The 22,778-nt window shown below is 39.3% G+C and overlaps 1 protein-coding gene across 1 annotated transcript in view; it reads left to right on the forward strand.

The window, feature by feature from the left end:
- si:dkeyp-72e1.9 (syntaxin-binding protein 4) overlaps positions 1-21,753 on the forward strand; it is a 124,408-nt gene extending 102,655 nt beyond the window's left edge. The window contains 12 exon segments of the mRNA XM_042505628.1: positions 40-128; positions 6,685-6,781; positions 9,638-9,765; positions 9,971-10,063; positions 13,201-13,266; positions 14,075-14,203; positions 14,205-14,273; positions 16,454-16,570; positions 18,618-18,664; positions 18,798-18,832; positions 18,835-18,927; positions 20,616-21,753. Of these exon segments, the coding sequence (XP_042361562.1) occupies positions 40-128; positions 6,685-6,781; positions 9,638-9,765; positions 9,971-10,063; positions 13,201-13,266; positions 14,075-14,203; positions 14,205-14,273; positions 16,454-16,570; positions 18,618-18,664; positions 18,798-18,832; positions 18,835-18,927; positions 20,616-20,674 (1,022 nt within the window). The 3' untranslated portion in view covers positions 20,675-21,753.
- The last annotated feature ends 1,025 nt before the right edge of the window (positions 21,754-22,778 follow it).

Below are 22,778 nucleotides of genomic sequence, written 5' to 3' on the forward strand. Positions count from 1 at the left end.
TTTCCTCCCTCCTCCTCTTTTCTTTTCTCCTTCCTGCAGGTACAACCAGCCAGAGGTCGCCAACAGGCTCCAAACCCAAAATAACACTGGACCCCTTCATACGCCTCAAATCAGACAAGTTGGACTTGGTGAGTCCTGTCCTCGGGTCAGATTGGCAAAGCAGTTATTTTAGGGCCTTGCTGCTCTATGTATATTTCCTGGCGTGTGATGCCAAGCAAGTTGGGAGTTGGGGGTGCACTCCTTGCTTTAGCTTAAGGGGCCGTTTACATGGCAATAGTTCTTGCATGAAACATTAAACTCTTGTTGCATTTTGGGTAACATTCACATGACAACAGTGTTTTGGGGGCCTGAAAATGTATACTTTTGAAATCGGTTTCCAGGGTGTAATTTTTTACACCCCAACCCCTCTATTACCTTGTATTCTGGAGATGTGCGTATCCTGTGAGACCGGTGACTTAACGGCTACACAGTTAGCCATGTGCAAGTAGGAGGACAACAATAACAGCAATCGTGGACTACTTAGCTGTTTGTGCTTCTGACTCTATTGAGGTTATTAACACTGTTGGTTCCCGTGCATGTGTTCATGCATTGGCCTTCGTCTCCTTGTTTGTTCATCCACTCTGTAGAGGATTGCAAATGTGTGCAGGCACGTAGTGTTCTTCTATGATGTGTCCGGCCTCACAGATTTTTTTTTAAATATGAAAAGGAAAGACTTTTCCGCTTTTAGTAGGACTGTTCTCATCTAAATGTGGCTTTATTTGCCTTGATAAGTGCATAAATCTTTCTTAGCTCATCCTCTTCCACTGTCTCTATCTTTGTGTCTCTTTCTATCAGTGATGCTCACCATGAGTTTATGCATTAGTTGCTCATTTTGGTTTGACTGATGCAGGTTCTTAGAGACTTGCAAAGTAACAACAACTTGTTGCTAGTGTTATTATTTGCTCAGTTTGTAAAGTAATGCTGTTTGTAGGTTGAGGGAAGCTTTAATTAGCTCTTGAGTTGATATCAACAAAAACTCTGATATTAAAAAATCAATGCCTTGCAAGTGATAGAAGGATTAAAGGTTGAGTCACCTGAAAATAAACATTGTGTTTTTGTTACATTAGAATGAGCCCTTTATATCAACATAGGGAGCAGGTCCTTGTCTACGTAGTCCGTTATGTTGTTTCTATGGTAGCATTTGCATTTGGACCATTTGCATTTTTGCATCAGCCACTGAGGTTCTCCTAAACATCTGGCCAACATGCTGCTGCTTTCTAATGAACTTTTGCATCTATGTTTTACACTCTAGCTATCTCTTCTTGCGCAGGGTACCAAATGTGCTAGAACCAGGCTACAACAGAGCATTTATAATATGATATATGAAAATAAGACACATGCATAGAAAGTCATGGAATTTTAGAAATAGAAATAATTTACTGTAATGGAGCAAATGCAAAAACTGTGATATCATGGGACTCATGATGGATGGATGGATCATGTGGGTAATCAAATAATCGCATTACAACACAACATGCCTTTTCACAATTACAGCTGAAGGAAAACTCTGCAGGATTGTCAGTTACAGTTCATAAACATGCCTGCCAGCAAAAGTGAAAGTAAAAAATAACCTCAGATTCACTCTTGTTTTGTTTTTAACCTTGCTATACATGTGGGTTTTTTTGCCGCTATGTGTCATCGATAACTCCTACTAACAGTCTGGCACCTGGTTCATCACCCTCAACATCATCTTAGAGTGCAATTAAAAATTTCACACCTATTGTTATTGTAATATGACATGCATCTGTTTCTATTATTGCTGTGCCTCTCTCCCCCTCTCTCCCCCTCTCCTCCCCTCTCTCTTTCTCTTTCCTTTTTGCCACGATTGTGTTTCATTTGTTATGTACGACATCTGCTGCACATCTGTCCGTTCTGGAAGAGGGATCCCTCATCATCCTCTACCGCTCTTCCTGATGTGTCTTCCTTTTTTTTCCCCCGTTACAGGGGTACTTTTTCGGGAGTTTTTCCTTGGGTGATGTGAGGGTCTAAGGGCAGAGGGATGTTGTACACTGAAAAGCCCTCTGAGGCAAACCATGTTTTGTGATAATGGGCTCTATAAATAAAATTGACTTGACTTGGTTGCTACCTTTTTATAAAGCCCATAACGTTCCTAGGAAAGAAAATTAGAGGGAAAAAAAATCCAGGCAGAGGGCAGAGTGTCTCTAAAAAAATACACCCATCTACCCTCTGACTATTAGCAAACCCTTAGCAGTCTGTGCAGAGGTAATGGGGTTATTAGATGTAAATGCAGTAAAAATCAGGACAGCACTGCAATTCTAACTTTTTTTAGTGCCACACAGATGTTTTGGATCAGACCTTCCTAATAGATAACTAATATGTATACTGAATGAATAAAACATACAATTTATAAGAAACACACAAATGAAATTTTCTCATTCAACCATTAGGAATCAGGGTATCAAGGTACATTAGATGTAAAAAAGTTGGATGAGCCACAGCATGCTCAGTAAATTCATGTCAACCTGCCCATTATATCTTCAATCCACAATCAAAGGTTTGTCCTGACGGTAGCACAAGAGGAAAGGTCATGGGGTCACCAAAAGCATCTATCCTCAGGGGACCATAAATAACCATATTAATATTTCCTAACAGCATGTCTAATACTCATTAAGCTCAACATTCAGTATGGTAAATGTGCTTTTATTATTCCCTTATTAGCTGCTTTGACTGTGAAGGACACAGCATGTGATCCACATCCTTTTCATCCTCATCTAAACATCCAAAGAGCTCTTACAATGTGTTTTGGAAGGCTCAGTTCCACAGAGTTCAGTCAGCGTTCTATAGAAACTCCATGAAATAAATTCACAGTGAGGATTTCTCTCATTCTGATTAACTTGCTTGGAACACTTTCACCCTGAAGCTCTCTCTCTCCCTCGAATTATTGATCTCTCTCTCACAGTCTGTCTCTGCTGCTTTATCACACTCATGCTCTTCATCTGTACATTATTTTTACCCTCTCAGCACAACGTCTCCCTGTTCTCCGTCTTAGCCTTGCCCTCCAGCTTCCTATCTCTGTGCTGACGGTCCCTTGTTCCTCTGTCTTGCTCTTTGGCTCCTGGCTCCTGGCTCTCTGGCTCTGCCCTTTGTACAGTTTTCTTCCCATATTTTATCTTTGATTTTAATTTAGCTCAACTGTAGGTTGATCCTAATCTACCAATTCATTAATGGGATTAGAGAGACAGAGAGAGCTTCAGTGTTGAATACATGCACAATTCTCTGTTGATCTGCTGGTTTATTTGCAAAAGAGAGTGAGAGAGATGGATAAGGGATAAATTTAGCTCTGAGATCTACTGTAAAAGGTAAACAAATGTCACAAAGCACAAAAAGCCAATGAAGGAAGCATAGAAGAAAAAACAGACAATTTGAAGGGATGAGCTGAGTACACTACTTTACAATACTGTATGCATATTACTGTTTTTATTGCATATCGACATCATACAACAGATGGATATGACAGGTACTAACTGTTGTACAATATGTACTCTGTAAAGGCCAGTTTATCATCGGTTCAAAGATAGAATTGCACCAAAGTGTCTGTAGGGTCGACATTTTAGATGAATAGATTTAGATCAAAGATCAGAAGTCAAAATCACCATGACCTTGCATTCAAGAACTTGTTGTAAGAGTTTCTTCAAATTTGGCACAAAAATTTGCTTAGACTTAAGGATGAACTGATTTGAATTTGACACAAACGTCCACTTGCTGAGAACTTCTGTGCTGCCTGTGCTGAAGATGTGTGTGAAGCATTTGTGTTTTCACAGACAAAGATATAAACGTAACTATATAACATAATACAACAGCAAGGTGAATTCTAGCTGATCCTAAAGCCACTTCCAAAAAGCATAAAAAACATTTTGAATAGCCTAAAAGAGGACCAATTCTACTCATTTGCATGTTCATAGTTCTATTTGAGGTTTCTACGAGAACATGTTTACATGCTTAAATGGTCAAAAACAATTTATTTCCCCCATCCTGTCTAAGCTGGAACATCTGTATTCAGTCTCTGTCTGAGAAGGCTCTTTTCTCTTTGAGACCTTACCCCGAAAAAGTCCAGTCTGCTCTCATGAGTGTTTCCAAGTTATCTCTTGGTTTCTGCACCATCCTCACAGCTGGGAAATTGACTGTAAAAGAGGACAGCAGTACTATCTACAGGGGAAAAAATCCCCTCAACACAACCAGACATGTTCCAGCAGAAATAAGATCTGAAATCAGAGAGAAATTAACAACACTTTTATTGTTCACATGTCAACAGTGTTTTGGAGGCCTGAAAAAGAAACCGGGTTCGAGAGACGACCCCCTCTGTCTCCATGTAAACTGGCAGTGTGCGCAGTTCGGTGATGTCACAGCTACACTTTGCACATGCATGTGGTCTTCCTCTATGGTGTGTCATTACAAAGTCATACCACCAACTACTGGCTTGGCATGCATACCACGGCGTTTTTGGTTGTGCAAGGACCCTCTTGAAACTGAAATTCTTCTTCTTTTTGACCATTTTCAGGGGTAGTAATTTTTCAAACTTGTTCTGGAGCTTTCATCACATTGACTTCAAATGTTATGGCTACCTTCACAAGACCTTTGACAGCAAAAGTTACTGAAATGATGAGTTTTCATCACACCGTGTGATCTGTATGAGGCATCTAATTTGCATGTTCTGTTATGAACCAGGATGTAAACAGGCAGTGGTATGAAACTCTGCTGTAAATGGTCCAATATGACCCAAACTTCACATGTGTGATAGGAGTCCTGCCCTGAACACATCTATATGACAATCTTAAGCGATAATGAGAGCGCCACCTATTTGCACAGGAAAGACAAAGTTTTACACTAAGACATCATGCTCCTGGCAGGTTGACTCGATTGATCTCAAAATGGTCTCAAAAAATCTTTAAGACGTTGATGATGCTTGAAAATGAATATTGTGAGTTTTCGTTGAAAGGGATTACGGTGGTGGGGTGGACAATTTCGATGTTTCGACATGACATCAAAAACTATTGTAACTTCACCCCAGATGGTCAGATCCTTACCATATTTCACAGATTTAATAAGAGTCCAGGCTTAAAGACATCTGCAGTGCAATTGTGAATGTTAGTCTTAGCGCCGCCTATTGGTAGCAGGAAGTTACTATATTTACTCTTTTATTTTTCCCCTGTAGCAGGTTAACCCAATTAACCTCATATCCAATTAGAATACCGTAAAGACCTTCATGATGTGCAGAAATTAAACTTTTGAGTTTTCATCAAACGCTGTTGCCAAAGTTACGCATTATTTGCCATGAAACTGGAAGCACTTTTTGAGGGGCAAAGCATGCACCCAAACTCACCAAACGTGGCACACACATCAGAAGTCCTAAAATGTGATATTTGATATGATTGTTTTTTCACTGATGTGCCAAAATGGCTTTGTAGCACCCCCTGCAGATTTCAACAAAGCAGCCCCTGCAGTACATTTCACCTAGAGCTACAAAACTTGGGAGGCATGTGTAACAGCCCAAGACCTACAAAAAAGCCTCTTGGACCCATACTGAAACCCAACAGGAAGTCAGCCATTATTAAATTGAATGGGCAATTTTGGCATATTTTTGGCCATTTTCAGGGGTCAGTCTTCTCCTACAGATTTCATCTGATTGACTTTTTTTAAACATCCTCTCAGAAGGCCAAAGATATTAAAATGTATTACATTTGTGAGTTTTCGTCACACTGTGTGGCTGTTACTGGGTCAAACATTTCCATGTCTCGCCATGAACTGGGAAGTAAACGGGAAGTATTTTATAACTATGAGGGACATGGTCCAATCTTCTACAAACTTCACATGTTTGATGACAGTCTTGCTCTGAACACATCTACATGACAACCATTACCATACTTATAGCGCCCCCCACTGGCAACATTAAATGTCATGGAAAATGCTTCTTCTTCTTCTTCTTCTTCTTTGATGGACTGCTCCTACAGATTTTATCCGATTGACTTCAAATCTGGTGACAAAACCTTTAAGACCTTAATGATGCCTCCCTCTGAAGTGTAGGTTTTCCATGAACGCTGTAGCCATAGAGACCCAGTGGTGGCCACCAAAAAGGAAGTTGTTGTAACTTCACTTTGCATCGACCGATTGGCCCCAAATTTCACAGTTGTGGTCAGGCTGTAGCCCTTAACACATCAACATGTCTTTTAACTATAATACTCACTGAGCCACCTACTGGCAACAGGAAGTACACCTTGTACAACAACTATTCATTGATTTTCATGAAATTTACATGTTTTGACGTAGATTTTGTGTGTCCAAAGGAAGAAATTCACTAAGTGAAATATCTCACTCAAGGGTCCAAACTCCCTGCATACTTTTCCGACTTTCACTGAAAGGGATGATTGCATCACTCAGAGTCCCACCAGTAGCCTCGACTTGCGTGAGGGTGCGAGGGCCCGTTCATCGCTGTTTGCAGCTTTAATTACTTCTACATCCATGTACCTCATTATTTGAAACTGTGGCCAAGTTCAATATGAACATCCTTCATTCTATAAATAAGACACAGATGAAGACAGAGGTCTCTATCTTCAGTGATGCTGCTAAGGCATTATGGTAAAGATGCTGTCTTTCTGTCTCTGTTTACCTTCTGTCTCTGTCTTTCAGGCTTTGTCCTTCCTTGGGCTGGATGTCACAGAGGAGAAGAGGAAGAAGCTGAGGCAGAGTCTGACCACAGACCCACAAGGCACTGTGGCTTATGGAGGTGAAGCACGCACACACACACACACACACAAACACACACACACAAACACACACGCACACTTCCAGTTGTGTTAACAGCCAGGTGAAATATCTGTGTTGAGCTCCTGTCATATCACAGGCTGCTCTGTGTGACGGCTGCATGTCAGCGGTTGGCTCTGTCACTTGGCTGCGGTGTCACATTGTGTAACCATAAAGCAGCTTTGCGTCTGTTTGTGGCCGTGCAGACATTTCTGTGACTCTTCATACCTGTAAGTCACATTTACAGCACGAGCGACACTAGAAATGGTATGATATTATATCGTGATAATTGCTTATTTCTATTAATTTAATACAAATTCTATTGACAAAGGATGCACAATATTTGATTTTTTACTGATATGCTGATATTTTTTACCTCTTTTTGCCGATTTTTGATGTCTATACGTGCATGTATGTTTTTCAACCTAATTACGAAGAACATCATCCATGCACTCTAATACCCATACTACCATACTATTTAGTATAGCAGAAAAAGATTTAGTATGTCCCAATATGAAGTATGTGAAATGTAGTATGCCATAAATACCAGGATTCCCTACTACATCTGGCCACATTTAGCAGTTTGCAAGCCAGCATGATTTTCTGGCTATTCTTACCCACAATCTTCTGCGCAGTTGCAGTTTACATCTTGAGAGCTGGATGACAGCTGACAGAAGCCGCAATGATGAATGACATGGTAATAATAGCAATATATATTGTTTAAGTGAACAAAATAAATCATACAGATAACCACCAACAAAAATAAAAATAAAATAACAATGATAGAGAAATACATGCAGACAATCCCAGCTGTCATCAGGGGGAAGGCGGGGTACACCCTGGACAGGTCGCCAGATTATCGTAGGGCTGACACGTATAGACAGACAACCTTTCACGCTCACAGTCACACCCACTGCAGAACCTCATTCCAACCAGGGACCCTCTTGCTGTGAGGGAACAGTGCTAACCACCACGCCACTGTGCAGCCCTACAAATTTTAAACTAAAATGTAGAATTCCTCGGCCTTGAACAGGCTTGGCTGGAGCTCTCCCCCGAGGCAATCCTGACAACAGCCATCACCAGGCTGATTGATTTGCGTAATCAAATCAGCCTGTCACATTGGCAGAAAATTCATTCCAGGCCGATGCCGATATTTCATATTAAAGCTGTTATCTGCCGATACAGATAACGTGCTGATATTAATCGTGCATCCCTTGAATCTGAATTAAGGGGTCATCAAATAAATTTAAAAATGTCAGATTCAGTATATGGCACATTAGCATAGCCACTTATAGAAAGTAGAGGTAGAATTACATTTCTTTAGGGCTGTAATTAATTATCAGCACTTGTCTCTCCCACACACACACACACACACACACACACACACACACACACATATATGTGTATATATATGTGTGTGTGTGCGTGTGTGTGTGTGTATGAAGAAATACACACCGAAGCATCTGAAGTTGCACGAAAATCACCAGAGTTTATTCTGACTTCTTTAACTGATCTAAACTATTGGGCCACACCTCTTAGTCATTGAATTCAGTTATTTCATTCAGTCTCATTGCCACAGGTGTATCAAATCTGGATGAATGGGCAAAAATTCCCACAGACACAATCTTCAAATTAAAAATCTTGTAGAAACCTTTCCAGAAGAGTGGAAGCTGTTATAGCTGCAAAGGGGTGACCAACTCCATATTAATGCATATGGATTTAGAATCGGATGTCACAGAATGCATCTTCACATGAAAACCCACTGAATAAAACTAGTAAAAGTAAGTTAAAAAAATAAGGATAAAAACTGAATCCAAGAATGAATTCCATAAGAATAAAATAAAACAAAATAAACAAGATAGAACCCACTGATATTATTAATAAAAATAAGCATAAAATATAGTCTATAAAATACTTAAAATTAAGGAAAATACAACATCCTAAAGATGTGCAGCAGTACAAAAGTGCAAAGCTGAATGCAAAGCAGCTAAGTCAGAGCTAGTTAAAGGCTGAACTGAAAAGTTCAGTTTTTAGTTTTCTTTTAAAAATATTTAGCGAGCTGGCTCCTCTGATATCTATAGGCAGCATGTTCCAGAGCTCTGGGGCGTAACTGACAAAAGTGACAAAGATCTTACAGCCACAGACTGCATGTTTGAGCCTGCTGAGTCTCCAACCACCAAAACTGAGAGAACACAGCAGCTTCACAACATTCTAGAGTGGAGAGTTTGTTTGTGCTGAGCACTGCTGGAGAACCGATACACCTGACGATGACAACAGCTTATGCCTCACATCCACCAAATCAAAACATTCACTCCACAATGACACATTAAGCTCTGTGCTTTACTCTGTGTATTTGAGAAAGAGACAGGAATATAATACATGTTTTTTTCAAATTAATGTCAGCGCAGCGCATGTAACTGAACACTAAACTAGAACTCTGTGCAGCTCATTCAATGTCTCTGCTGCCTCACTCTACTGACATGCTTACATTTCTTTAAGGCACGCACATTCACTCAAAGGGATAGTTCACCCCAAAATCAAAAATACATATTTTTTTTCTCTTGGATATAGTGCTATTTATAATGTAGATAGTTTTGCTGTAAGTTGCAGTGTCTGCCTTCTCTCCAATAAAATGGAACAAGATGGCACTCGGCTCAAAGCTCCCAAAAGACATTTGAAAAACTAACCTTTCTAAACTTAACTTCTAACCATCTAAGGTGACCTCAGAACACTCTTTGCTTACATAATAGCACACATGAACATATGCTATTATGCATTAATTTATCGCAGTTATCCCTTCTTCTAGATTCACATTTTGTGTATGTGTGTTGACTTTCAGACTTCGTGGAGGCCACCCGGAGCATTTTCCAGGAGAGCCTGGAGGAGTTGGGTTTAGGGGCGGGTCCCTTCATGTTCTCCTATCATGAAGCTGCTAGTTTGATGGACACATCCGCCTTCCACTCCCCTGTAAGCAGTCCTGGCAACCTCTCACATGACGGCACTCTGACACAGAGGACATTAAAACATAACTAACAATTGTAGCATCATTTGATGTCATGGAGGTAACCTGTAAACGCTTGACTGTGTCTGTGTGTGTATTGTGTGTGTGTGTGTGTGTGTGTGTGTGTGTGTGTGTGTGTGTGTGTGCCTGTGCGCGCATGCATGTGTGTAGACGTATGAATCCGAATGCAGCTACAGCAGTGAGGAGATGGAACAGTTTCAGACCGAGGTGAAACAGCTGCAAACCCAGATGAAACAGCTGAAGGTGAACGCGTACACACACACACACACACACACACACACACATACACAGAGAGAGAGAGAGAGAGAGACACCAGTTACTAATCTGGATAACAAGAACACTGCATTTTCTTTGCATTAACAGTGCACATATAGCTCTGACCCAGCTGTGACTGAGGGAGCAACACTTCTAGTCTTAATTAGAAGATATACAAACAATAACACTTAAAGGAAAACTTGAGTATTTTCAACCCAGGCTCTATTTTCCCATGTCTTTGTGTCTGAGTGACAAATGGAGACAACAACTTTTTAAATTGGTCCAGCACTGAGTGAGAGTGCCCTGAAGGCGCCATCAGTGTGCGCCCTATTAAAGTGTTTGCTTTGCCACTGACTAAGTGTCTGACAGCATTTTAGAGAAGATTTCCACGGAGGTCAACTTCTCTGTTAAAGAGTAAGATCCTTTTTTGTTTAATCAGAAACCAACATGAAATCACTATTGTCAGACATACCAGACTCTATTTAAATGATCAGTAATTCAATCACAGTGAAAAGTCAACAGAAGCTAAAAAGAAATCAGCAAAGCCACCGTGATTCATCTCTTCAGTGTGCCAACAATCAGCAACTCTAGTTTGGTTAATATAAACTTTAAATTCAGTCAGTTAGATGTGAAACTATGCTGCCTCTCTGCACAGTAAAATAACTAATATTTTTAATGGAGTCTGGTGTGTTTGGCAATGTGAATTTAAGGTCATTTTCTGTTTAAAGAAACATGTATTTCTCTTTAACAGCAAGGGTAAACTCTGTAGGAATCCTTTCCATAAGTTGTCAGACACTTAATGACCTTGTAAAGTCTGCAGCCTGCGAGCCTTTCAGTCTTCCTGGAGCTGCTTTTTATCAAACTCTGCAGCTTTTTGTCCTCTGAAGCCAGCTGTTGATTCTCATGTATCAGACAGTCCAGTTCTTCAGCTTCCTCTGCTGCAGGGAGACAGAAGCCTCATCCTCCTTCAGAAGTGACATGTTTAAAACAGCAATCTGAGCCTTTCAGTGTCGAAACCAAGAACTGTTAGTGGGTGTTAACAGCGCCTATTGCCCACAGATTTCACTGCAATGTATTTTACTGAAGCTGACTGCAGTTTTACTCAATACTGGACCAATTTCAAAATCTGTTGTTCCTATTAGTCACTAAGGTACAAGAACATGGAGAAGGGGATTCAGTTTGGAAATTACCAAAATTACCCTTGAAGTTCATGCATGCATGTGTTCCTCTGGATCAACCACACAAAGGTTCATTATTTGTATCCTAAGTGGGAAAGTTGGACTTCTGACAATACGCATAAACAGAAGGCGGGTTTCCATTAGAGATTTTTTTCGCAAAAACCTAAGCAATAATTTAGAAATGTCAACAAAAAACAATGTGGAGATGACTGTGTTTCCATTGAGTGCTGTTCTGTGACTTTTCCTCTGGTGATAACATTCCAAGAAGCATGACGATGGATGTTAAAAACATTAGCAGTTTTATTTCTATTGCAGCCACCACACCATTATTTCCAGTCCAAGGCTGGAAAGGCAAGCCCCTTATATGTGGAAGTGGCTACATATGAAGTATTTCTGAGAGGTGTTGTCCACGATTTCACAGAGGAATTGTGGATTCAAAACTTTTGGATGATCCACTCAACTTTTGAAGAGTAATAGCTCTTGTAGCTCCTGCTGCATCATGAGGGAGCCAGTTCCTACTGACCAGCACATAGCTACAGCATCATGTAACCTAGAAAAGCCAAAAAAAAGTGTTTCAGTTTTGTGAAATATGGCTTTTTCAGATCACCTGAAATATCACCTCATGCAAGTGTGAATACTTTTTTACTATATGTGAGCTGTATGGAGAATTATGCTATGGGAGTTTTTTCAGATGGATGTGTTTCCATTTTTTTTCTCATTCCATTTTTACTATTATATTTTAGTAGTTTCAATGTGTGCATTTTGAGAGTTAATGGAAAACCACCTAGTTAAATTACTATGTAGTTCCATTCCAACAGCAAATAGACTCTTTAACAAGCAAACGTGAAATCATGTAATACTGTTTTTTTCTCTGCCTCCATCACCCATCACTTAAAGCATGACAGCTACTTTGGCAGTTTTATTTATAAAGCCCATTATCACAAAACACAGTTTGCCTCAGAGGGCTTTATAGCATATGGCATACCTCTGCCTTACCTCTACCTCTAGCCTTCAAAGGAAAAACTCCCCCAAAAAACCTTGTAACAGGGAAGAAATGGTAGAAACCTCAGGAAGAGCGACTGAGGACTCTTCCAGGACAGACAGATGTGCAAAAGATGTCGTAAATAACAGTTAAATTACAGTAATGAAAAAGAGAGAAAAACAAAGAGGATGACAAACTTTAGGGCCAAAAAACTTTCACAACACAAGGATGCAAAAGCTGCTTGGTACACAAAGTGCATTTGACATGTTCTTGGATTAAAAAATGTGTTGTGTTAAATTCTTCACTCAGAGGCTCCCTAAACTGTCAGTCAGGCCAAAAACACAACAATCAGCAGCAAAGAGCGGCTGCCAGTGAAATGCCATGCTTATTGAAAGCTGTGGCCGTTTGATTCTGAGGCAAAGTGCAGCCAAACTAAAAGTTTGGAGATAGATGAACTTTTAGTAGCAAAACTGTGGCAAAGAATCTATAGAACTGAAAGATATATATATATATATATATATATAAATATATATATTATATTATTATTTATATTTTTTTTTTTTTTTAATCCTTTATTGACACTCAAATTACTATTACTATTACTACTAATACTTATTAAATTCCTCCATGTGGGATTAATAAAGTCTGGTGAAGTAATTACAGATTACATTACCTTACAAATACAATATGGAAAGAACTGATTTTTTTTTTTTTTTTTTTGTCAGAGCCAAAGAAGCAACTGAGAATGTGAGAAAAATGTCCAGTGGCACACAGCAATAAGCCAATGCTTAGCTGGAAAACAACTGTCTGCAGTAACCAAATAAAATGAAGTGAATGAGGGCAGAAGGAGGTGTTTTCCATGTTGTACAGTCTGGTCTGACTGAGGCACAGAGGGCTCCGCGCCTCTGACCTGATGCTCACAGCTGTGAAACCTCCTGGCCTTCATCTGCTGCCTCTCTTGGCAGGTGATGCTGAAGGACATGGAGCACAGCAAGAAAACCCTGGAGGAGGAGCTGCAGAAGACCTCAGAGGTGAGAGCCAAGACAGTATGTGGATCAGGGATGGTATGGACCATTTCATCACTGTTCTGTTGCTAGGGAGACAGCTTTGGTCCCTTTTACTTCCTGTCAGCGAAAACTATGGGTGCATTTGTAAATCCAAACTGACGAGTGTTGTATTTCTACATGAAGTAACAAATGGATAAGTTCATCCCACATTCAACCAGGAGTACATTCAAACAGTGCTTTGAATTTACAAACAGTCCAATTCGTTCCAGAGATCACTCCGACACTCAGAGTAACTATTTCTGAATGCACCCTATTAAAGGTACCTTGTCAGCTACTGCCAACAGGAAACAAATTTGGACCCATCTTGAATATTTATGTTATCAAGTTTGAAAGGATCTATAAAATAATGGATGTAGCCTCGGTGATGTCACCCACTGGTTAGTGGACTTGAAGCCTCGAGATGAGCAATTTTGCCATCGCCACATTGCCACATTGGATGAGAGGGTGGAGATAACCATAGAGATAGAAACTTAGATACCTCATTGGCCGACGACTCTCGTAGCTCGCTGCTAAGCGTCTGTGTGGGCGCCATATCGGGGAGGTCAAAATCCACTAGAAATCAAATACATGTATTGAGAGATGCAGATTTCACTACAAAATTGACTGTAACTTGCTTAATTTCTAAGCCAGTTTTCATGAAATTTGTTTTAGATGATAAATGTAAATCTACAATTTGCTCACAAATGTCAAATGAAAGCTTTAGGAGTCTGACTGTATCACATGCTACACGAGTATGCTGACTGTACCACTGGGCACTGTGTGGTCCTTCCAGAAAGCGTGTCTGACGGTGGAGGAGAACACCCGTCTGAAGAGTCGTCTGCATGCAGCGGAGGCAGAGAGAGGCCAGCGGCAGGCCAGCAGTGCGGAGCAGGACTACGAGGAGGTCATTCAGCTGCTGGATGGCCGAGATCAAAGACCTGAAGAACCAGCTGGCCAGCAAGAGACAGACACGAGGACTGGACTCCACCAAGGTGAGTCTCGAACAGGTACTTAACCTTTGCTATTTTGCAGTATTTTATACTTCTACCCTTAATACATTTCAGAAGATATATTACACTTTATACTTCTCGACATTTATATGAGTGTCACAGTTACATGATGTGAAAAGTTCCAGCGGCTCTGTGTGTCTAAATGCACAAATAATGATGTCCCTTTACCCTTTAAACCCTTTGAAACCTGAGCAAATTGGTTGAATTACTTTGAAAATCATGAGAAGACAAAAGCAGCTCAACAAGACATGGCCCAAAAATTGACAAGAAATTTGTAAAAAAATAACAAGAAAATTGCCTGAAAATAACATAAAAATGAAAAGTAAAATAAAATAAAATTTGTAGTTGTGTGTGTGTGTGTGTGTGTGTGTGTCCTAGTTTAATAATTTTCTAACGATTTTCTCTCTCTTTTGTAAAGCTAATTTTCAGATCATTTTCTTGGCATCTTTCACATTTTTTAACAATGAGCAGGACGTTTCATGCCAAGTTGCGGATTGTTTTTTTTTTTCTATGTTTTTGACAGAAATTGCACAAAATGTTCAGCTTTAAATGGTTTAAATGCTTAGGACAGGCATCTGAACGCTGCATGTCTCTCCAAGTTTCAAAGGGTTAAATCAATGCACACACAACACAGCCTTGTGTAAGTCAGTCTGAGGCTTGTGTCTGTTGGGTAGCTTCACTTTTAGCAGCTGTATCACCTGCAGACAGGAAGTAAACGGGTAAAGCAGCTGTGTGTAGAAGAGCCTCTGCAGCTTGTATGGACTCATCGACTGCGCAGACATGAGCACTCTCCCTGCAGATGGTATCGTGTGGATTTTTAAAGAGCACTGAGCCGAGCTTTTCCTCTCCTCTGTCCTCCCTCCATCCTTCGTCACAGGCTGGAGGCCCTGCAGCAGCGTCAGTCAGCGTGCTGCAGCTGCACAGAGCTATGTCTCTGTGTTCACCCACAGCTTTGATGAAAAGGAAGGCTTTATATTTATTTCCTCTCTCAGGCTCTCAGGCTTACTGCCTCACTACCTGTGGCTTTTCTTCTCAGGTGGTAAATCCTCTGGCTGTACGCTGGCACACGCACTCACACAGCTTTATCCAGAGGCAGATGTGATGAGAGAATAACAAAAAGGAGGACAGCAGATTCTGAAACCTCTTCACTGTTCTCCTCTGAGGACCAAAATAAACGTGTCAGCTGCTGAGCACATACTCAGTCGCATGGTTACATGAGTGTACATTTTTTTGATCGGGATTAATTGCAGAATTATAACAGTTAATTGCATTTTCTAATCACATGTTTTTCAATTCCATCATTTTGTACTACAAAACAGTTTTGGAGTTCTTATTGACAAGTTAACCCTTTGAAACCTGAGCAAATTGACTTGATTTCATTCAAAAACATTGGAAAGAGAGCAGTAAAAACCTTAACAAAAAATGGCCCCAGAATTAGCAAAAAATTAGTAAAAATTACCCGAAAATACCTTTAAACAAAGAAAAGTAATACGTTTTATTTTTAATTAAAAAAAAGGGGGGGGGGGGGTCAAAATGACATCAAAAAATGTGCTAAAAATTTATTTCCTGTTTTTCTGTGACATAAATTTTAAATACATAATTAAGAGAATTATAATATAATTTCCTGGATACTTTTTTGATCATTTTTTGGATAATTATCTCGGCGCCGTTACTTATTTATTCGTGCAGTTTGTCTTGCAGAGTTGCACATTACGGTTTTTGTATGTGTTTTTGAAAGAAAACAAACCAATTTTCAAAGATTTTTGAGATTTAAATGCTTGTGAAAATCACTGAATGCAGCACAGGAAAAACTGGCATCTATCCAGGTTTCAAAGGGTTAAGGATAAAGTGTTCCTTTGTTGGTTGCAAAAAATCCTTACGCTTCCTACAAAAAACAAACATCCAACATCTCATGGCTGACATGACAGGGCTGTAAACAGGCCCGATTTTCTTACCTTACCTTAAGGTTTACTTTTGGAGATGCATGTTTTTTACAGGACAAATGTCATATAAGGGACACACAGGGTTAACACTCCTGTATATTATCAAAAGAATTAATAAACTCCCTCCAGATCAAGTTAAGAGTATTTGCAACATTTTCCTTTTTGTTATTATGCTTTTTGTTGTTTTATTTAGTATGTGATGTGTGTGGTGTGTGTCAGGATGAGGTGCTGGAGCTGAACAGGAGGCTGACAACCATCGACTGCCAGCTTGAGGAAGTCGGAGCTGAGCAGGAAACACTGGAGATCTCCAATAGGAAGCTGCTGGGCTTTGCACAGGTACGACTGAAAAGTGGTAACACAAAACACACTGAAATCATCTCACTGCTCTCATTGTTTCTTCATATGAAAGGGTAGGTTCCATATTTTCCAACATGGACCCTATTTTCCTGTTTTATGGTGTCAAATGGGATCCACAACTTTTTAAATTGGTCCAATAGCAAACAGGCTGCAATGTAACCCCCTGCGAGCAACTGTGCACCATCAATTAATGTCCACTAAAAGTGTTTGTTTTTGTCACTGACAGGCTCAGATTGTTATTCTTAGTTTCTAACAAAGAGGTCGACCTCTAATGTTGTCAGAGAGTAAGACCTTCATTGTTTAACCCTCAGGCCCCCTTTAAAAAACATACACTATTCCCCCTTCCATGCAAAAATGTGTATGCATCAATAAACCACCACAGAAATATGATAGATTAATATTAAATTTAAACCAACTTCAGTCTAGATCAGAATGACCAAATGTTTTAAAAAAAATTTAAAATATACTTTAGTCTAGCCAGATTATTTATTTATTATTTATTTATTTTTTTTATATATCAGCAGAAAGAGATCAGCTGTGGCTCTATAAAGAAATATCTCAGATTCAGGATTTACAGTTTGTCTGGTTTCTAGCGTGGCGTCTGTGCCAGCAGCTTGTTAAGGAGATCCATGCTGTATCTGTAATGATTCCTACTGGTGGCCTGTAGAGTTTTATCAAAGTACTTAACAGACCCCAAGACTGCCAATGGGTGGAAACAGACTGCATGACAGTCAGCATGTCTTCTGTCTCATCTCATAATCAGGTGAGACAGACTGGGACACTTCATGCAGTATACTCTGGATACTCTGGATTTAACAGACAGACAGACACAACGCAGAGTCAGTTAGAGAACACTTCTTTAAAATGAAATGGAGTCAGTCTGCCCCCCAGTGGCTGAGAGACGCACTGCAACACCTGATAAACCAGATATGTGCTCCCCTTCTTTGAAAGTCCTTTTTTTAAATAAATTTGAAGACAGTTGTCATGTGTGAATTAAAGAGAGCAATGGTATGATATGGTTGGTCCATGTGTAAAAGACATTATTGGATAGCTCTGTGTTGTCTTCCTTTGTCAACATGAAATTGTGCATTAAAGACCATTAAGAATAATAAAGATCAGGGGACATGTTCATAAAAGGATCTGACCGTACCACTGAGTCAGAAGTACTAACATGTTCCACTTAAGAGCTGTTTGCTTATTTGTTTCAGTGAGGTAGGAAATATCCATCTCTAAGACTGTTTTACTTCCTCTATCAATGTGCTTAACCCCTTTGAAACCTAAACAAAATTGTTTGTTTGTTTTTAATTTGAAGACATTAATTAAAAAACTCACATAAAAAGTTACCTGATATTAAGCCCCAAAAAAGTAAAAGAACCAAAAACAGGAAATGACATTAAAAAAAAAAATGCTAAAATAAAGAACATATAAATAATTAAAAAATTTTCTGAAGCCTAGTTTTAAATATGTAATTTTATAAATAATTTTCTCTCTCTCTGTCTCTCTCTCCCTTTCACATCTTTTTAGTCTAATTTTCAGGGTTGTTGTTAAGTTTTTTTGTCACCTTTTTCTGATTTTTTTGCAATTTGCAGGACTTTTTCCATGATTTTGAAATGAATCAAAACAGCTTGCTCACTTTTCAAACATTTAAATGATTGTAAAAAGTGAATGAATGTAGCACAAGAAAAAACAGATGTTGATCCAGGTTTCAAACGGTTGAAGGTATAGATGTGTCCTCTGGAACATAGTTTTTCTCTCCTCTTAAATGTAGTGTAAACGCACACATCGTGTTGGTAGTTCATTCTTAGTGGGAGCTCTATTTATCAGGATATTGGCTTTTAAAATCAGGCGTCCGCCTTCAGCTCTCTCTGAAAATGCTTCATCACTTCTTCACCTCTCTGTTTGAGAGCTTCAGATCCTTTCTTTGGTGTCACATGAAGACCTGATGTCTGTATGGGTTTCACTGTTTTTTAAGAAAACAGTATTGTCACAAAAACTCTTATAACTCTTTGATTGTCTGTGTCCTCAGAACGTCCACAAAGTGCTGACAACACCCAGCCTGTTTGGAGGAGGAAAGCGGGTAAGAGACTCTAAACATCACATTATGAGCTGCAGTAAGAGTCCTGCTGTATCCTCTGTGTGTAACCTGTTGTGTGTAACCTGTGTGTGTAATCTGTGTGTGTAACCTGTGTGTGTTTGTGTGCATCAGCAGCAACAGGTCATCTCCAGCCACAGACAGCCTCGACACCCGTCACCGCTCCCTGACCCCGCCTTCCAACTGGCTGTGGAGGCCAAAGAGCTGGTAGCAGGAGTCTGCAGCCCCACTGCTGATGACAAAGGTACAGACTATACACCGCAACACAGCACAGCACCATGACAACAACTACATACTACACACTGAGCAGAAATGATTGCTATTATAATAATAATAATAATAATAATTATTATTATTATTATTTTATTATTATTATTATTATTATTATTATTATTATTATTGTTGATACTAATAATAATTAATAATAATAAATAATAATAATAATGACAATAATAATAAGGATGATAACAATAATGACTAATAATAAAAATAATCTTTATTTCACCTTTAAAAACAGAGTTTACAAAGTGCTTTGACAAATAAGGCAAAGCAGAAGCAAGATGCGTTTCTTGCAGAGGCAACATAACTATAAGAGTTCAACACTTGCATTAGTGTTGAACTCTTATAGTTATGTTGCCTTTAAGGCCAGACAAAAGAAACAATTATAAAACAAAAATAACAGTAACAACTCATACCAATATAAACAATTCAAAGACTATAAACAGTAAACACGAAAATAATACTGCTAATAACAGAATGAAACATGATCAAGACAAAATAAAATAATACATGAAATGATAAATTAAAAGACGAACTAAAATAGTTGAATTGACACAGATTAATCAGTTTGATAATAGATTGATTTTGCAACCAAATCTGTAATCACTTGATCATTTGAGTAATTTTGTTTACATGTAATTATATATGATGGTTCTCAGATGGTTTGCTCATGCTCGGAGGTCCAGACTGTTTTTGCCAGACTCCACTGTGGAAGCCAAATTACTGTTACAAGTTATTCCAGCTAACCTGATGTTAGCGTGTTAGCAGTGCAGCATCAGCACTCTGTTGTTTATTTATTGTTTCCAGATGAATCAGAGCTTTTTACAGCACAAATGTTTTTTCAGAGCAGGAAAAGCACAGACTGCATGATTAACATTACTGATGGCTCCATACAGCAGTTACCATTGTTCCATCAGTTACATCCCACAGTTTTAAGTGTCAGATGGAACAAGAAACATTCTGACATTTTCAGTCATTTATTATTGTTTATTTTCAATTACTGTGTTTCATTTTTTTAAATTATCGCCTTAAAAAATTCATGGCAGTCTGTAGATTAAATTTTGATCATTTTTGTTAAAAGTTTTTATTTTAGCCTGTTTGATTTGTGAGAGCGCAGGTGGTCCCTCACCCCCCTCTTCCTCATGCTCAGCGCTGCTGCTGCAGTCACCTCACCATCCTCTTCTCAGTGAAGGGTGGAGGTTAAATGCTTTCATCATGTTGCTGTCAGTCACAATCACACACTATTGCATGTTTTCAGTACACTCTAGTACTTTTAGTAAATGTGATTCCAGAGTGAACCTTTACCGACTTAAACAATGTCGCTATATTCTTTCTCTTGGACCATGTCACTGTCGTGTTACTTTTAAAGGAATAGTACACCTGTATGTATGACTTCTTAGCTTCCTTTTTTAAGTACTGTCTGGGTCAGACATGCTTCAGACGCATGTGTGAGTGGTACTGGAGTGAAATTGGAGCGAGAGATAATGTGATGCTCCAGCTTTTTATAAAAAGTTCTCCAGCCAAATTCCTCCCGCTCCGCTCACATGCTCTACCCCAGCAGGCTACACATTATGATATTGAGCATGTAGCAGTCTTGATTGTGATTTATGATTTATGTTTGTCTTTTTTTGTCCAATTATGATCGACCTGCAGTGTCAGTGAGTGCATCAGAGGCAGCATCTGTCCCAGATGTTAACCCTCATCACATGTGAGCAGCAAGGATCCAGAGAGGACTGAGAGAGGACCTGGGCACGCTGACGAGGCCGAATGAGCAGCTGAACCCACAATGGACTAACACCATAGTCAACAGACTGGACACCATCCAACACGCCGTCTCAATATTATGACATCACTTCAATCCAATGCAATCAAATCCTCAGTTCAAAGTGATATATCCAACACGATACGTTTTAATGCCAAAGTCTGCTCGCACACATTGAATTAGTGTCTTCTTTTGAAATATTCGACAGTCTCTGGAGGGTTCAGCAGCGGGGCGTGTTGCACTTAGTCGTGACCCGAAGCCTCTCATCATCCACCGATAATCTATGTACAGAAGTCTCTATGAGAAAAGCTCTGCCAAATAATAAAAAGTCTGCTGGAATTCTCTGTAGTGTTCCTCTGACAGCAGGTGGTGTTGCAGGAGCTGCATGACCGAGTCCACAACACACACATACTGCTGTAAACCTTGTTAATACTCCTCCCTGACTACTTTTCTAACCCTGCCCCTTCACACATACACGCACACACACACACACACACACAAACAAACACACACACAGGTTCACTCCCTGGATTGCATGTATAGGAGGACTTGTTAGCTTGGAAAGAACAATCCAGAGCTGGTCTGTTCAACGAGTCTTCCTCCGTGTCATAATAACTCGCTGCCATCTGCCTCCATCACACGTTGGCGCTTCTTTGCTCTGTCACATGGGTAACAGACTGTTGAGCAAAAAGTAGAAAACCACCCCAATAGTGTCCCTTTGTCCATCATGATAACTCTCCTTGTGCCCTTACTCATGACTGAAAGGCAAAGAATGGCGTGTTGCGAGATAGTGGAGCCGTGTTTGTCATCTGTGGCTTTGTACTGCATGGTTCATGTTGACGTGTCTCCTGCATCCAGGAGTGGCTTCCATGTCGCCGTAGCTCCTGCTGTGTAAACCTGTGTTTGGTAGTCACAGAGTCTAGGCAGCCATAGGCTACACGTGGAACATTCATTTTATTTCTATGGACAGCTTCGAATACTTTTAAAAAACTGACATGTCCTGTACTTCAACAAGATTGCATCTTTGGTGTGGCCTCATATCTTTCTGTTACTGTTTTATATTAAAGGACTTACTGCTAACTGGATCTGATGTTGTGTTTATTCCACTGACTATAAAATAATGGATGTGGGCACCAAGATGTCACCCAATGGTATCTTCACTTCTGTTTTGAAGCCTTGAGTTTGGCTTTTTGGCCGTTGCCATATTGGATTTTTGGAGCCAGAAATTGTGGTGGAATTAAAAAAAAAAAAAAAAAAAGACAAAAAAATTATTTTGAATTTTAAAAAAAGCTCAGGAAATAATAATTAAAAGAAAAAGTAAAAAAGAAAAGCAAAATTACTTCAAAATGGGTGCGAAAAATACCAAACTCTCTCTCTCTCTCTCTCTCTCTCTCTCTCTCTCTATATATATATACACAGACACATATATATGTGTCTCTGTGTGTGTGTGTACAATATTGTGTATATATACATATGTGTGAATAGAATATTTCTTTTTATATGTGTGTACATATTATAGAGACATTCACCAGAGACTGCTGCTGCGTTAAGAAGCAGAGTTCAGAGCTGACAGAAGGGGATTCTGGGAGATGGAGTTAGAGCGCTTTGTTGTAGTCGTTCTGCAGGTTGACTGTGGGCTTATCTGCACTCCCACAATATATGCATATGTATATACATAAAAAAGTCACAATATAGTATGTCATTGAAAATAGCACAAGCAAGTCTTACTATAGTATGGTGACTGAATTAAAGAATGAATGAATTGAAGAATTAAAATGTCATTCTTTAATATCTTGTCTGAAATATCTTTTTTTAAAAGACATACTACACTATGTTGTCCAAAATAGCATAAAAAAGTAATGCTTTAGTATGTTGTCTGAAAAAAAATTTAATCTCATGTCATCACAAATAGCAATAACAACAAATTCTACATTATGTCGTCCAAAATAGCATAAAAAGTCAAACTATAATGTGTCATCCATAATAGCCTAAAAGAGTTACACTGTAGTATGTTGTCAAAAAAATAACATAAAAAAGACACACAGTATTATGTC

This window comes from Plectropomus leopardus, chromosome 17 (genome assembly GCF_008729295.1).
Source record: "Plectropomus leopardus isolate mb chromosome 17, YSFRI_Pleo_2.0, whole genome shotgun sequence".
NCBI classification, from domain to species: Eukaryota; Metazoa; Chordata; class Actinopteri; order Perciformes; family Serranidae; genus Plectropomus; species Plectropomus leopardus.